This window comes from Leptonychotes weddellii, chromosome 15 (assembly GCF_054177405.1).
Source record: "Leptonychotes weddellii isolate Sample4059 chromosome 15, ASM5417740v2, whole genome shotgun sequence".
Taxonomy (NCBI): Eukaryota; Metazoa; Chordata; class Mammalia; order Carnivora; family Phocidae; genus Leptonychotes; species Leptonychotes weddellii.
The window spans coordinates 23,646,927-23,660,780 of record NC_138383.1 but is presented as its reverse complement, the minus strand read 5'-3'; the positions used below and the strand labels follow the sequence as shown (position 1 = coordinate 23,660,780).

General features: G+C 46.4%; 1 protein-coding gene across 3 annotated transcripts in view; it reads left to right on the top strand.

Moving 5' to 3' along the window:
- The window catches only part of CA10 (carbonic anhydrase 10 (inactive)), a 409,114-nt gene that overhangs the window by 391,548 nt on the left and 3,712 nt on the right, over positions 1-13,854 (top strand). For all 3 annotated transcript variants that reach the window (XM_081805240.1, XM_081805238.1, XM_081805239.1), the window contains exons 8-9: positions 11,269-11,423; positions 13,481-13,655. In XM_081805240.1, coding sequence (XP_081661366.1) covers positions 11,269-11,423; positions 13,481-13,655 — 330 coding nt within the window. The remainder of the gene's footprint in view (positions 1-11,268; positions 11,424-13,480; positions 13,656-13,854) is intronic.

The following is a 13,854-nucleotide window of genomic DNA, read 5'->3' as shown; positions in this document are numbered from 1 at the left end:
TCTGCCACGTGCTGAGCATGAGGAGTAAGGAAGCAACACTAACTGAGCACTTCCCACATCTCAGGCTTTGTGCTGATAGTTTTATGGGCAGCACCTTCCCTGGTGCTCACCTTCACTAGGCCCCCACCTGGGGAAAGTACCCACCTTCAAAGTGGGTCCGATTGCTATCCCAATTTACATATGAGGAAACCGAGGCCTGAAGAAGGGAAGCAATTTTGGCAAGGACACCCATTTAGTAAGCGGCTGTAAAAGTCAGCAACTTCTGCACAACGAACAAGCATTCAACAGGAAGCACTGATTTCTCCCGTTGCAGCTGTGGGTCTATGGGTCAGTGAGGGCAATTTGGCTCCACATGGCTGTTGCTTTTCTGGGATTGGGTAGATACCCATGGCAAGCACTTCTCATGGTGGAGGTCAGAAATACGTGATGTTCCTTAAGGCTTAGGCTTGAAACTCACAAACCGTCACTTCCATCCCCTCTTAAGTGGCCAAAGCAAGAGACATGGCCAAGCCCAATATCAAAATCCACCCATGGAGGTGGGGGCGGGATGGGAGTGAACACTTCCTGACCAATAATCTAGCCTTCCATAGTGAGAGAGCAAGGATTCAAACACAGGTCCTCCCGGGAACTTTTCTGTGCCCTCGTCTTCCCATCATGCTTCCTCTCTAGGGATAGAGAAAACCTTAGCTCCGAAATCTTAAAACTAGTTGTAATGATGATACTTCTGCATTGCATGAAACTGGGCAGCATGTTTTTTTCTTAATTCTAACTTTGGTTCAGTTTCAAGAGCCATCTCCTTGCTTTTTGCATTTGTTTGCAAAATGGAAGAGACAGAAACTAACCATAGAGCTGGTGGGCATGTTGAAAGTTCAGGTTCATCCTATTCCAAGCTCTCTGCAACTCCTGCCTGTGCCTTGGCATGGGACCACTGGTGGAAATCAGCATCATCCAGAAGGACACAGTGGCACTGCCTTCATTACCTGAGAAGGTGTAGACTTTTGTTCCAAATGGGTCAATCGTCCCTATCAGTCTTTCTCTTGGAGGCCACTGTAATGAGAAATCAATCTAAGACTTTGAGCAGAGAGTGACACGATCTGCTGACAAGTATCACTGTGGTTGCATATTTGGAAAGAGACTGTAGAGGGGCAAGGGTCAACGCTGGGAGATAATTGCAACCATCCCAATGATTCAACAATGTCAATCATGATCCCAGGCCAATGTGAAGGGGGCGGTGAGAAATGATGGGGTATATTTTGAAGGAAGAGCCACGAGATTTCTCGATAGATTGGATTTATGATGTGAGAGAAAGAGAGGAGTCAAGGATGACTGTAATGCTTTAGCCCAGGCATCTGGAGGGAAGACATTCCCATCAGCGGAGCTGGGGAAAGCTGTGATGAAGCATATTCGTGGGTGGGGAAGGGAATCAGAAGTTTCGAACGTGGTAAGCTTGAGATGTCTGTTGGGCATCCAAGAAGAGGTGAGGAGTGGGCAGTTGGATATATGAATCTGGATTTCAGGAGAGAGAACTGCAGATATAAATGTGGAAGTCACTGGGATCCAGATGGCATTTAAACCTGGGTGAAATCATGAGTGAGAATAAATAGAGGAGAGAGGCGGGACATTTCCTCATTTTTGAAAGAGCAGCTCAAATACCCATACTTAGGATTGCAAATCATTTCTAAAGATATCTTTTAAATCCCACCCTGGAAGAGGCTCTTGCATGTCTGTCTCATCAACTAGCTGGAGAGGTGCAGGTGAGTGGGAGCAAGCATGGAAGCATGGGGTAGAATTACCACAATGGCACCTAGTAGGTACACAGTCCATTTGCTTGAGTTGGTCACAGATTAGAGGACTAGGAGAAAAAGGAATTGTGCAAAATCATTCTATTGAGCCAGTTAAGAAAATCAATGCCAGGGAATCAGTAAAAGAAAACAAGAAGGAGAATCTTGCCAAAAGGACTGGAAATTTTGGAAGCCAGATACCACAGTGGTGAAACCACCACACTTACAGAAAGCAATGTGCTCTAGCAAAGAGAGATGGAATGAAGCAGACCTGGGCTCCTGGCTCTACCACGTCCTTGGCTGTGTGACTTCAGGCAAGTTTTTTAACGACTCTGAAATCATGATTTACTCATCAGCAAAATGAGGATAATTATCCTGATATTGAGAGGGTTGGGGTCAGGATTAAACAAGGCAATCAGTCAGCTGCCTAGACAATGCCTGGTATAAACGAAGTGTATTGTTTTCCGCGTTCCTAAATCATCCAAAGGTACATGGTGGTCAAATCCAGCTTCCTGAAGGGTGGGAGATAGGTCACTATAATGCCAAATAAAAACTGTTTGCGGTGAATACAATACTGGGCACACAGTACGGCTTACTTTAAATAACGCACAGCTCCTGTCTATGAAGCCATGCAGTGGATAGTAATGGCCTAGTGAGGTTCTACTTTCCTTGTAAGCTTAGATTCCATATGTCTGAGAAAATCTTATAAAACACTCTCACGAACCCGGACCAACAATGGAAAAGACCAGCCAGAATTAATTTCAGGCTGAATTTAGAAAGTCTTCTAAAGACAATCCATTTTATTAAAGTTAAATTCCCTTTCAATAGACTGAGGGTCAAGACTGAAATCATGACATTGAAAAATGGATTTTCTGAATGGATTTCTGGAGGAGATATCAGTAACTTACGAAGTATTTTAATTTTTTGATGTGGTATATTGCAAGAATGCCAATATCCCTCCATTTTCCTTGTGTTAATTAGCAGCTACAGAGCTCCAGTTGCATGAAAGGTAACATTCTTATCATTTTAGTATCCACCTGACTTCATCGAGCTGGCGTTATTTTTTAAAAAAAAAGATTTTATGATATTTTCAAGGGTGAAACCAGTAACTAATGGAGTGCAAAGAGCCTTCTTAAATGGGGAACAGGGAGTACTTACTAAAACATTACATATAAATGAAGGCTTTCTTCCGATGTCCGAGGACAGTGTATCATTTCAGTGGCTTCATTCTCTTTCAATTTCACATACTCCGTTCATTTCATAGATTGTAAATACAGTGGTGAACTTCGGCCCAATAAGGATCCAAAAGATCCCAGATTTCAAATTTAAAAAGATCCTGCTATTGTCTTAATATATTCCCTCCAAGGAAATAAAAAAAGACACACAACCGAAGGCACTCAGAGGAGAGATTTTAAGCGTGTTTTTGACACACAGTATGAGCCCCTTAAAACATTTTTTTTTTCTGTCTTGCCTCTTTATAACTTTGCTTTGGGCCCCTGCCCTGACCCCGGCTAAAAGACGAATGCATCGGCAAGGACAGAGCAACTTGTGACTGCCTTATACCTCTCAGGTCCTTGGGAAGTATTCTGGGCACCCGCTCCTCAGAGGGATGCAGTGTTCAGCATGACAAAGCATCACCGGGGAGTTGAAGCATATTGCTTCTGGTGCCTTTCTCTATGCTTAATTGAACTTGTACCTTCATTTCAAGAATGGCTTTGGAAATGTTTTCACAGAGTGAGAAATGCAGCCACCACTTGCCATGTTGCAATCTAAGTAGTAACTCCAGGAAGCGAGGGACAGGAAAGGAGGGGTTCCCTCCACGAATCCAATTCTCGGGTGTCCTCTTTTTCACCGATTGTTTGTATACAACAAAAAAATCATCTTACTTTATTCTTTGGTATTTGCCTTTCTTCAATTCACTCGGATTTGCCTCAGATTACAAGAGGAAATGTCATTCCATATGAGAAAATTGCCAAATAGTTCCTTATTGATCAGAAGCCAGCCCGGTATCGATCTCTGGAGCCGCCGTGTCTTTTGCTCATTGGTACCGCTCTCTCTGAACAGGAACTTCATAACTTCATAAGCAGGGAGCCAGGCAATGTTAAATCTCTCAGTGGTTCACATAAGTAAACACGACACATTTAACAGAGGCTGCCATTGAAGCTCAGACCAAGGGAAAAATTCCCCCACTATGCAGTCCTAGGCATGTCGTCATAGGATGTTTTTCTTACTAAAAAAAGGAAGAAGAGGGGCGCCTGGGTGGCTCAGTCAGTTAAGCATCTGCCTTCAGCTCAGGTCATGTTATCGGGGTCCTGGGATTGAGCCCAGGGTGAGGCTCCCTGCTCAGTGGGGAGTCTGCTTCTCCCTCTACTCCTCCCCCCTGCTTGTTCTCTCTCTCTCTCCTTCTCTCTCTCTCTCTGTGTCAAATAAACAAATAAAATCTTAAAAAAAAAAGAAGAAAAAATCAGCGTGAGAGTTGTATCCATCACTGAGAACTCAGTATAAGATAAATCACAGATTCAGCAAGAGCATGTCATAAAATTAAAAGCACATCTGTCAACTTCTCCAGTCCTTTGAAAGAATAAAATCGGTACCAATTGCACCTAACTGTTCTATCCCTAGTGATTCTCCCAGGGGTCTTCCCGTACTATAGAGATGTAGTCAGCACATGAAGAATTACAGAAGTTGGACCGACTGAGGATAAATATGTCTACAGAAGCTTGTTTATGTTGAAGGATGTTTGGGGGTCCATGGACTTTTTTCACCTGAAGATGACTTGAGCAATTATCCACAATAGTCTGGTGCCCACAGTAAGAGGTTATGGGACTTAGCCGCGAAGGAAGAGGAAAGTTCCTGACAAAGCCACAACTGGAACTTAGACTCGGATTAAGATTCATGCTTGAAGTCCAGGGCTTTGCCCCCTCTAAGCTACATTCTCATATGACAGTTGGATAGTTAGAAGATAGGTGGATGGAAAGATGATAAGAAAAGATAAGGCAGCAAAATGGAGAAAATAATTAGAAAGAAAGAAAACCTCTCTTTAAACATGAAAATTTATTTGAACTTCTTCCTTTCAATAAATAGCCTTAAACCAAACGGACCACCCCCACTGGCCTCTGAGCTTCCCCTCAAATCTGTATCTCTCTATCCACAAACAACTCTGACCTCTAGATCTTTGCCATCCTTACTGGTGAATACATCGATCCATGAGAGTTTGGTGAGCAGAACCCACCACCTAGCGCATTCGTTCTTAGGCTCCTTTCTGTCTCAGGGCCCAGAGGATAACGGTGACATGCACACACTGATGGTTTTCCGCTGGTGGCTGCAGAGACAGTGGAAGTGGGTCATACTTCATTCCTGACCTGGTCAGCCATGGAACCCAACCCCAGTGTTCTTTGACCCCAGGGCTGGAAACTGCGGGGTTTGCCCATATTCTTTTCTTGGCTTCCATGGCCTTTATCCCGCCAAATACACCAAGCAAGTCTCCATGGGTAGAATAGAAGATGTAAAAAGGTGGTCTGTGGTTCTCAAATTCCAATCCCTAAAAGCTGGAACACTGACTTAATGGCAGCCCGAGGCAGAGTGGGGGGAATCGTGAAGACAAACATTACACCAATTACAGCAATGTAAATACAGCAGTGTAAGTGTTTGGTGTAGGAACATGGTGATGCCAGACAGAGACAGGCACCAGCCTCACTCCTGCCCTGATATCTTGGGGGGGGGCCTCTATTTGGGGAGAGGAGCGGGCAGTATGTATTTAAGCTAGTGGTAAGGACTGGAGCCTCAGAGATCTTTCCCCATCACCTGACAAATGATGTTGCCTCTTCTTCCTTCAGTTTCTTTTTTTTTTTTTTTAAGATTTTATTTATTTATTTGACAGAGAGAGAGATAGCAAGAGCAGGAACACAAGCAGGGGGAATGGGAGAGGGAGAAGCAGGCTTCCTGCCAAGCAGGGAGCCCGATGTGGGGCTTGATCCCAGGACCCTGGGATCATGACCTGAGCCGAAAGCAGATGCTTAACAACTGAGCCACCCAGGCGCCCCGTTCTTCCTTTAGTTTCTGCCCAGCACCATCACCAGGTGGAGCTGCTGGGCAGAAACTGTCTTACTGATCATCCAATCAGTGTTCCTTGAACACCCAGTACATGGTGGGCCCCAGGCAGAGGCCTGGGGATTCAGAGATCAAAGACAGAAGCCCTTCTCCCAAAAGCTCGCAGGGTGGCGGGGACATTTAAATAGTAAGTTATTATTGGCAAGCTGATTCAACAAATATGGTGAGAAAGGAAGGCACTAACCCAGCTGGAGCGAGCCAGGAGACCTCAGGGAGGTCAGGCAGAGCCTATCCCAGGGAAGAGGTCATCCTGGGCAAGAGCCGTAGGCTGGGCCCTCTGCCAAGTACAGATCTTCCTCGACTTCCCGTGGGGTTCCGTTTGATAAACCCATCATAAGTTGAAAATATCCTAGGTGAGGGGCGCCTGGGTGGCTCAGTCGTTAAGCGTCTGCCTTCGGCTCAGGTCATGATCCCAGGGTTCTGGGATCGATCCCCGCATCGGGCTCGCTACTCAGTGGGAGGCCTGCTTCTCTCTCTCCCACTCCCCCTGCTTGTTGTGTTCCCTCTCTCACTGTGTCTCTGTCAAATAAATAAATAAAATCTTAAAAAAAAAAAAAAAGAAAATATCCTAGGTGAAAAATGCACTTAATACACCTCACCTACTGAGCATCATAGCTCAGCCTGGCTGACCTTACATGTGTTCAGAGCACTTACATTAGCCTACAGTTAGGCAAAATCATCTAACACACAGCCTATTTTATAATGAAGCATTGATTATCTCATGTAATTTATTGAATACTGCGCTGAAAGTGAGAAACAGAATGTAGATGGTTGTGCGTGGGTACAGAATGGCTGGAGGTTGCGGGCTGTTGACCCCTCACGACCCAGGGGCTGACAGGGAGCCTCGGCTCGTTGCCTGGCCTCACGGAAGAAGATCCTACCACCTATCGCTGGCCTGGGAAAAGATCCAAATTCGCAACTTAGAGTATGATTTCTACTGAATGACTGTTGCTTTCACACCAATATAAAGTTGAAAAATCGTAAATTGAATTATCCTGAGTTGGGGACCATCTGTACTTGAAAAGTGGAATATTATTTGTTCTTTGAACAACTCGGAGGCAAGTACTCTGTCTGTTATAAGTTTGGCTGCTTTCACAAACTACGTTGGTGGGTGGCTTACAAGCTACAGAAGCTTACTTCTGACAGTTCCGGAGGCTGAAGTTCTGAGATCAGGATGGCAGTATGGCTGGGTTCTGGCGAGGGCCCTCTCCTGGGTTACGGAAATCTTGTTGAATCTTCACAAGGATGAAGGGGTGAGAGCACTCTCTGGGGTCCCTTTTATAAGGGTGCTAATCCCATTCATGAGGGCTCCATCCTCGTGATCTAATTATCTCCCCAAAGCCCTGCCTCCTAATACCATCACATCAGGGGTTAAGACTTCAACATATGAATTTTGGGGGGACACATAGATTCAGTCCTATGGCTACCCCAACCATCTGCATACTACAGATGTGGAAACAGAGGCTCACGCCGTTACGTGCACATCCAAGGTCACACGGAAGGTGAGCAGCAGTGTCAGCATTCGAACTCAGGTCTGAGTCCAGTGCTCACACTCTTCACACTGGGTCTTTCCAAGTTCTGGAGCGTGAGGAAACAAAAAAGGCAAAAAGGTGGAGCACCTGGCTGGCTCAGTCAGTGGAGCACGTAACTCTTGATCTCAGGGTTGTGAGTTCGAGCCCCACATTGGGTGTAGAAGTTACTTACAAATAGAAGAAGAAGAAGAGGAAGAAGAAAGGAGGAGGAGGAGGAGAAGGAAGAAGGAGAAGGAAGAAGGAAGAAGGAGAAGAAGAAGAAGAAGAAGGGCAAAAGATGAAGTGTGAACCAAGTGGTGAGTGAGGATCCCGGGAAGGTGGAACTGCCCGCAAGCTACCCGAGTTCTCCAATGGAGCATTGCATCTCTCAGGGGATGTGGGCGAAGAGGAATCTCCCGGCAGGACCCCAGCAGGTGGAGTCTGGGATACGGGCACAGCAGTGTTTTGGGAGCACACTGTTACCCTACTGTGTGGGTTACATCCCCGAACATAGCGTCTTGCTCCTCGCCTGCCCACCCCCCGCCACCCACACACACCAGCTTGCCTCGAATATGGATGCAACACAGAGGCTGCTTCTGGTTTCAGAGAAACAGAAATGTTCTTTTCCTTTATTCCAGTCATGCCTGGAATGCCCCTCGTTCCACCACCTCCTTCCTTCCCTCCTCCCCACGGCCCCAAATAAAATAAAATACAGTAATAGCAGCATGCTAGAGTACCCAATATGCTCTGCGTGCAAGCTTGGTTAAACAAATCGCATTGACCTTTAATAAAGATGTGCAGGATGCTTCCTTCTCTCATTCAGTATGTTAATCTGCAGGCCAAAGCTCCGTGAGAGCAGGCACCATTAAGTGCAGATCTGATCTTGCTACTCCCCTGCTCTAAACCCTTCACTGGCTTCGCATTGCCTACAGGAGGAAGCCCCAACTCCCAACAGCGCAGAGAAGGACCTCCCGGGTGTGGCCTGTGCCCACCGCTGGCTTCATTTTGCACAAAATCCCTCTCCCCCCACCCCTGCAGCTCCCCAGCACCACTCCGGCCCTCAGCCTCTATGCATCTCTCTCTCCATCCTCAGTTCTTACCCTGGCAGAAATGTCTACGGTGCCCTTGACAGCCACCTGCTGCCAGCTACGCACTGATTACCTCCTGTCGTTCAAAATGCAGTTCAGGTCAGCTCCTCGATTAATACTCTCCTGAGTCCCACCCCCAGGCAGAAATGACAACCTCTCAATGTACCCAGTGCAGATCTATGTCACTGTCTCTGTGGCTCCTTGCTGCATTCATTTAATTACATCCTGCTCACCCATACCTAGCGTAGTGCTTGACACATATTAGGGGCTTAAGAAACAGAGCCACATGATGGCTATTCAACCGAAGCTTCTTGTGTTGACGCCTGACGTGACTCCCAAGGAGCATCATGTTGGTGTGTGCTCTGGACACTGTGGCTTTGTCGGAGAAGCATCTGACCCCACAGGCCAGAGTGCGGACCCCCAGGGCAGCCGTATGCCGATCACGGCATCTCTCCCGGGCTCGTCTGGATTCCCTGGTGTTTGGTTGGGAGGGTGGACACATGTAATGCAAATTGAAAGGCCTTCCTCCTAGGGTTGGCCTCCAAATCCAGCTTGACCACTCTGTCTGCCTCCATGGTCATTCTGGAGACATTCAGGTCCCCCCTCGGGGTGGTCAGAGGCCGGGAGGAGGAGTTGGGGATGGAGCAGGCAGACAGCGGTTTTATTTACATCATTCCAAACCACTGGATCAGTTGATTTGTTCTTTAATTCCGTTGACGAGTGAAGGGGCACTGAAATTCAAGTTCCCTTGGCAGAGATGGCTCTTTTTTATCAGAGAAACTTGAGTGAGCAATTTCTGGAGGAAGAGATGGGAAAGGATGGGGGCCTGTGCCCAGGAACATGGATTAGCCTCCTGATGCTCAGGATTGGAAGGTAAGAACAGGCCTGGCCAAGGTACACTCATTACCACCTAATAGGAGAGCTTGCATTTATTAATTTGGCCATTTTTGTCTGTCTCTTCAATAGAATGAGGGTGGGCACTGCATCTATCTTGTTCACTGCTCTCTCCTCAGACCCTACCTAACCCTAGGCCCAGCACAAAGTGGTGCATACTGAACATCTGTTGAGTGAATGAATGACTCTGGGCTGGAAGTCAGGAGAACTGGTCCCACTCTGTAGTCACCAGCCAGCTCTGTGACCTTTGGCAGGTTACTCTGCCTCTCTAATCTTGTCAATGGGGATGTTATTATCTGCCTGACCAATCTTAAGGGTCATTGTGAGGTTCCAGCTGTATGTGAAAGTCCTTTTGTACCATTATACAGGCACAGTTCTAAACCTGAGAGGTTATGTCAACCGCTGAAGAGTTAGTCCTTTCCCACTGGGAGTTGGAAACATGGATGAGAGAATCTAGGAGGACTGGAGGAGCCAGGCTCTTCCCTCCACCTGGAGGCACTGGGTTCCCTGGGCCTCCTGGACTGACCACAGTGGTGGACACTCATGACAAGACTCCCAGACACTTAGATCTGGAGTCACCAGGATTCAGAGGGCAATGGAAGCCATGGATGTAGGTGGGCTTCTCACTGTAGAGTGAGGAAGAAAAAAAAAAAAGCCTTGGACTTGTCCCCAGTAAATGTCAACACTGAGAGAAGCAGGTGGAGAATCAACAGAACCTGAGAAAGAATGGCCAGAAAGATAGGAATACCAAACACTGTGTTTTGGAAGCCAGGAGAAGAGAGGAAGAGTGTGCAGAAAGAAGGGGAAGGATCCTAGGGAGAGGAGGAGGGTGAGAGAGGTTCATTGGAATTTGTGGGTATTTGAAAACTTCAGTACATTACAGTGTTTACAGAAATACAACCAGTGCATTGAATTTAAAAATCAGAATGAAATAGACCAAAATGCTCATGGCCACTGTTTCAGATGACTGAGGTATTGATTATCCTCTTGTTGTCTCTCTTTTTTCCATATAGTCTGATATGTACTTATGTCACTCTCATAATTGAAAAAGCACATTTAATAGTAAAATACATATGAATGTGACTATCTCAAGTAGGTGTAAAAAGAGAAAAGGCTATGTGCATGGACGCAATAGGGAAGAGACCCACAAAAATGAAATCAGTTGTTGGACTTAACTGTTGAATCTCATGGTAGATTTGGCCCATTTGCTTTTCTTTTTAAAAGTGTTTTCTAAATGTTCTTTTAATTAAACAATGTTAATAAATAAGAATGGCGACCAGGCAATGTTTCAATCAGCCCTGAAGCCTTTAATTGCGTATTTCATTATGACTATAATGCTATGGGTCTAGGTCTCAGGGACCGTAAGCAAGGACTTGGTTCATTCTTGTGCCCTCGTGGTAGACCACACTTCTGTTTGCCAATATTCAGTGCCCCGTCCTGCCAGAGAAATGTGCTTCCTTGAATCCCTGATGTCAGCCTTGGCCATGTTACCTTTTTGGCTACTAAAATGTAAGAAGTGACATGTGCCCCTTCTGGGATGGGAGAGTTAAGAGCCAACATATGCTTCATCTTGGTTGCTTTCTCTCATTGCTACTCATAAGGGTCTAGATAGCAGCTGCCGTCAGGGCCTGAGTCCCAGAGTGTGGACGATGAGGACATGGAGGAAGCTCCCAGCCAACCTAGGGTTAACGTGTATGTGGGCAAGAAATAAGCCTTTGTTGTTGAAAATAACTGAGATTGGGGCGGGGGGGGGGCGGTGCTCATTTTTGTAGCCTATCCTGCAGATATGGTCTTCTTAAGTCTGAAAAGAAAAAGAAATTATCAGCAACCCCAGCACGTTCTCAAGAAACCTAACTCTTAAGTCTTTCTTATTTCCTTCTCTAGATGATGCCTATTTACTACAGGGACTTAATATAGAGGAACTATATCCAGAGACCTCTAGTTTCATTACGTATGATGGGTCGATGACTATCCCACCCTGCTATGAGACGGCAAGTTGGATAATAATGAACAAACCTGTCTATATAACCAGGATGCAGGTGAGCTTTTCTGCGGTCTTTCAGCTAATGGGGAAGATGATGTCAAGACTGGCTGGGTTTATGGAGTGCCTATTGATTAGTTTGCTAGGACTGCTTTGACAAAATGTAACATAAACTCTGTGGCTTAAGTAGCAGAAATGTACTGCCTCACAGCTCTGGAGGCCATAAATCTAAGATCAAGGTGTCAGCAGGGTTGGCCCCTTCTGAGGGATGTAAGGAAGAATCTGTTTCCCACCCGTCCTTCTGGTGGTAGCCAGGAATCTTTGGTGTTCCTTTGCTCCTAGCAGCACTGCCCACTCTACCTCCATCTTTATGTGGCATTCTTCCCCTGCATCTTTGCCCAAATCCCTTTTTTTATAAGGACACCGTGTCACCCTGAATTAGGGCCCACCCTAAAGACCTCATCTTAACTAATTACACCTGCAATGACCCCATTTCCAAATCAGGTCACATTCTGAGGTACTAGGGGGTTAGGACTTCAATTTATGAATTCTGGGGGTCCACAATTCAAATCACCACACCTATGTTTGAAAAACCAGCATCTGAAAAGGCTTAGTATGAACAAATTGTAGAAGCATCCCACGTGTCTGAATGAGAAAAGACAGCAAGGTCAGTTCCCAAAGTGTTCGCTACAGTCATTATGTTCAAACAGCAAGTGAGCAAAATGGATGGTGTGTCCAAAAATGTTTGAAAAAGCTGGGTTTTAAAAAAAGTTAAATAGGGGCCCCTGGGTGGCTCAGGCGATTAAGCATCCGACTCTAGATCTCAGCCCAGATCTTGATCTCACGGTCGTGAGTTCAAGCCCCGTGTTGGGTTGGGCTCCATGCTGGGTGTGGAGCCTACATTTAAATAAATACATAGATAGATGATAGATAGATAGATAGATAGATAGATAGATAGATAGATAGATAGATCTCCTTACTGGGAAACTTGTCGAGGCCTTTCAATTGATAATACATGTGTCAGTCTCCAAGAAGAGGCATGGGATGTTGAGCATTTCACAAACTGTTGAAATGTGAAGTATTTTTAGAGCATCTCACAGGGCTAGTATGCCCTTGAACTACCTGAGAACCAGGTCTGAGCACTGGGTGTGAGCTTTGCCAATGGCTCACTGTGCACTCCCACAGCTGTCACCCCCACCATGTGAAATGAAAGTTCCTCCCCTTTATAACGAGGGGGGTAAGTCACGTCTGCTCCAGTTCTGGCATTCTAAGATCGTCTATAAAAACTCGAAAGGAAGATGAGCAAAGGAAGCAGAATCCAATCTCCTTGACAGGATATGTACTCACGTCCCAACAATCTGAAGCATTTGAAGTCTCCAGTCCTATCTGCGTTGATTGGGATTCTTTTGGTGCAAGCCACCCCCTCCAGATACCTCAATTAGAAAAAAAGGAGGTATTCAAGAGATATGGGGGCATCCTATGGGAGTTGAGATCAGAAATTGATGTCCGGAATTCACGGGAAGTCTGGCCTCTCTGTTCTCTTTCGCTTCTTATTGCACATTCTCTTTGTTCTCCTTTCCTGTTAAAAACTTCCTTTGCTTCGCAGTCCTGGGCTGGAACATGGCGGAAAGCCTTTAGTCCAGCCGCCCCGTCCTGGTAGTCACAGAAAAGCAACCAAATTGATCCAGCTTAATTTAGCTCTGACCCCTGGAACAATCACTACGGTGTGGATAACACCCATGGGGGGGGGAATAATTTCCTGAATTGTTGGAAATTCTGGAACCATGAGGTGTCAGAGGAAAAAGGGACCCTGGAGAACAACCAGATGGATTTCCTCCTTTGACAGATGGTGTGTTTGAGCTTAAGAGAGAGCAAAGGACTTGCTCAGAGACATGCGTGACCTGGTGAGGTAGTAGCCCGGCTCGCTCCGTGCACAGAGGCATCAGGAGGCCTGCAACACACCGGAATCCATGAAACAGGGGTCTCTGCAGCGCTCACGTGTGCCCTGTCCCAGACAGCCAGGACCACCTGGCTTGGGCACGGTCTACGCGGTCTGACATGCTCCCTAGCACAGTTAGGAGAGTAGGTGGGACTCAGCTGTGTCTCTCCCTGCAGATGCATTCCTTACGCCTGCTCAGCCAGAATCAGCCGTCTCAGATCTTTCTGAGCATGAGTGACAACTTCAGGCCTGTGCAGCCGCTCAGCAATCGCTGCATCCGCACCAACATCAACTTCAGTTTACAGGGGAAGGACTGTCCGAACAACCGAGCCCAGAAGCTTCAGTATAGAGGTGGGTGTGCTGGCTTGGAGGGCAGCGGGCCCCCACCGGGGCTCAGTCGTCTTATTAGAATCGGGATCACAAATCACAGTGAGACCACCCCCTTCCATTTGTATGGTGCTTTCCCATTGATAAAACCTCTGTAGCATTCGAGATAGACAGAGATAGGGATAGACATACAGAGATAGAGATGGGGAAGGGGGTGTCAAAT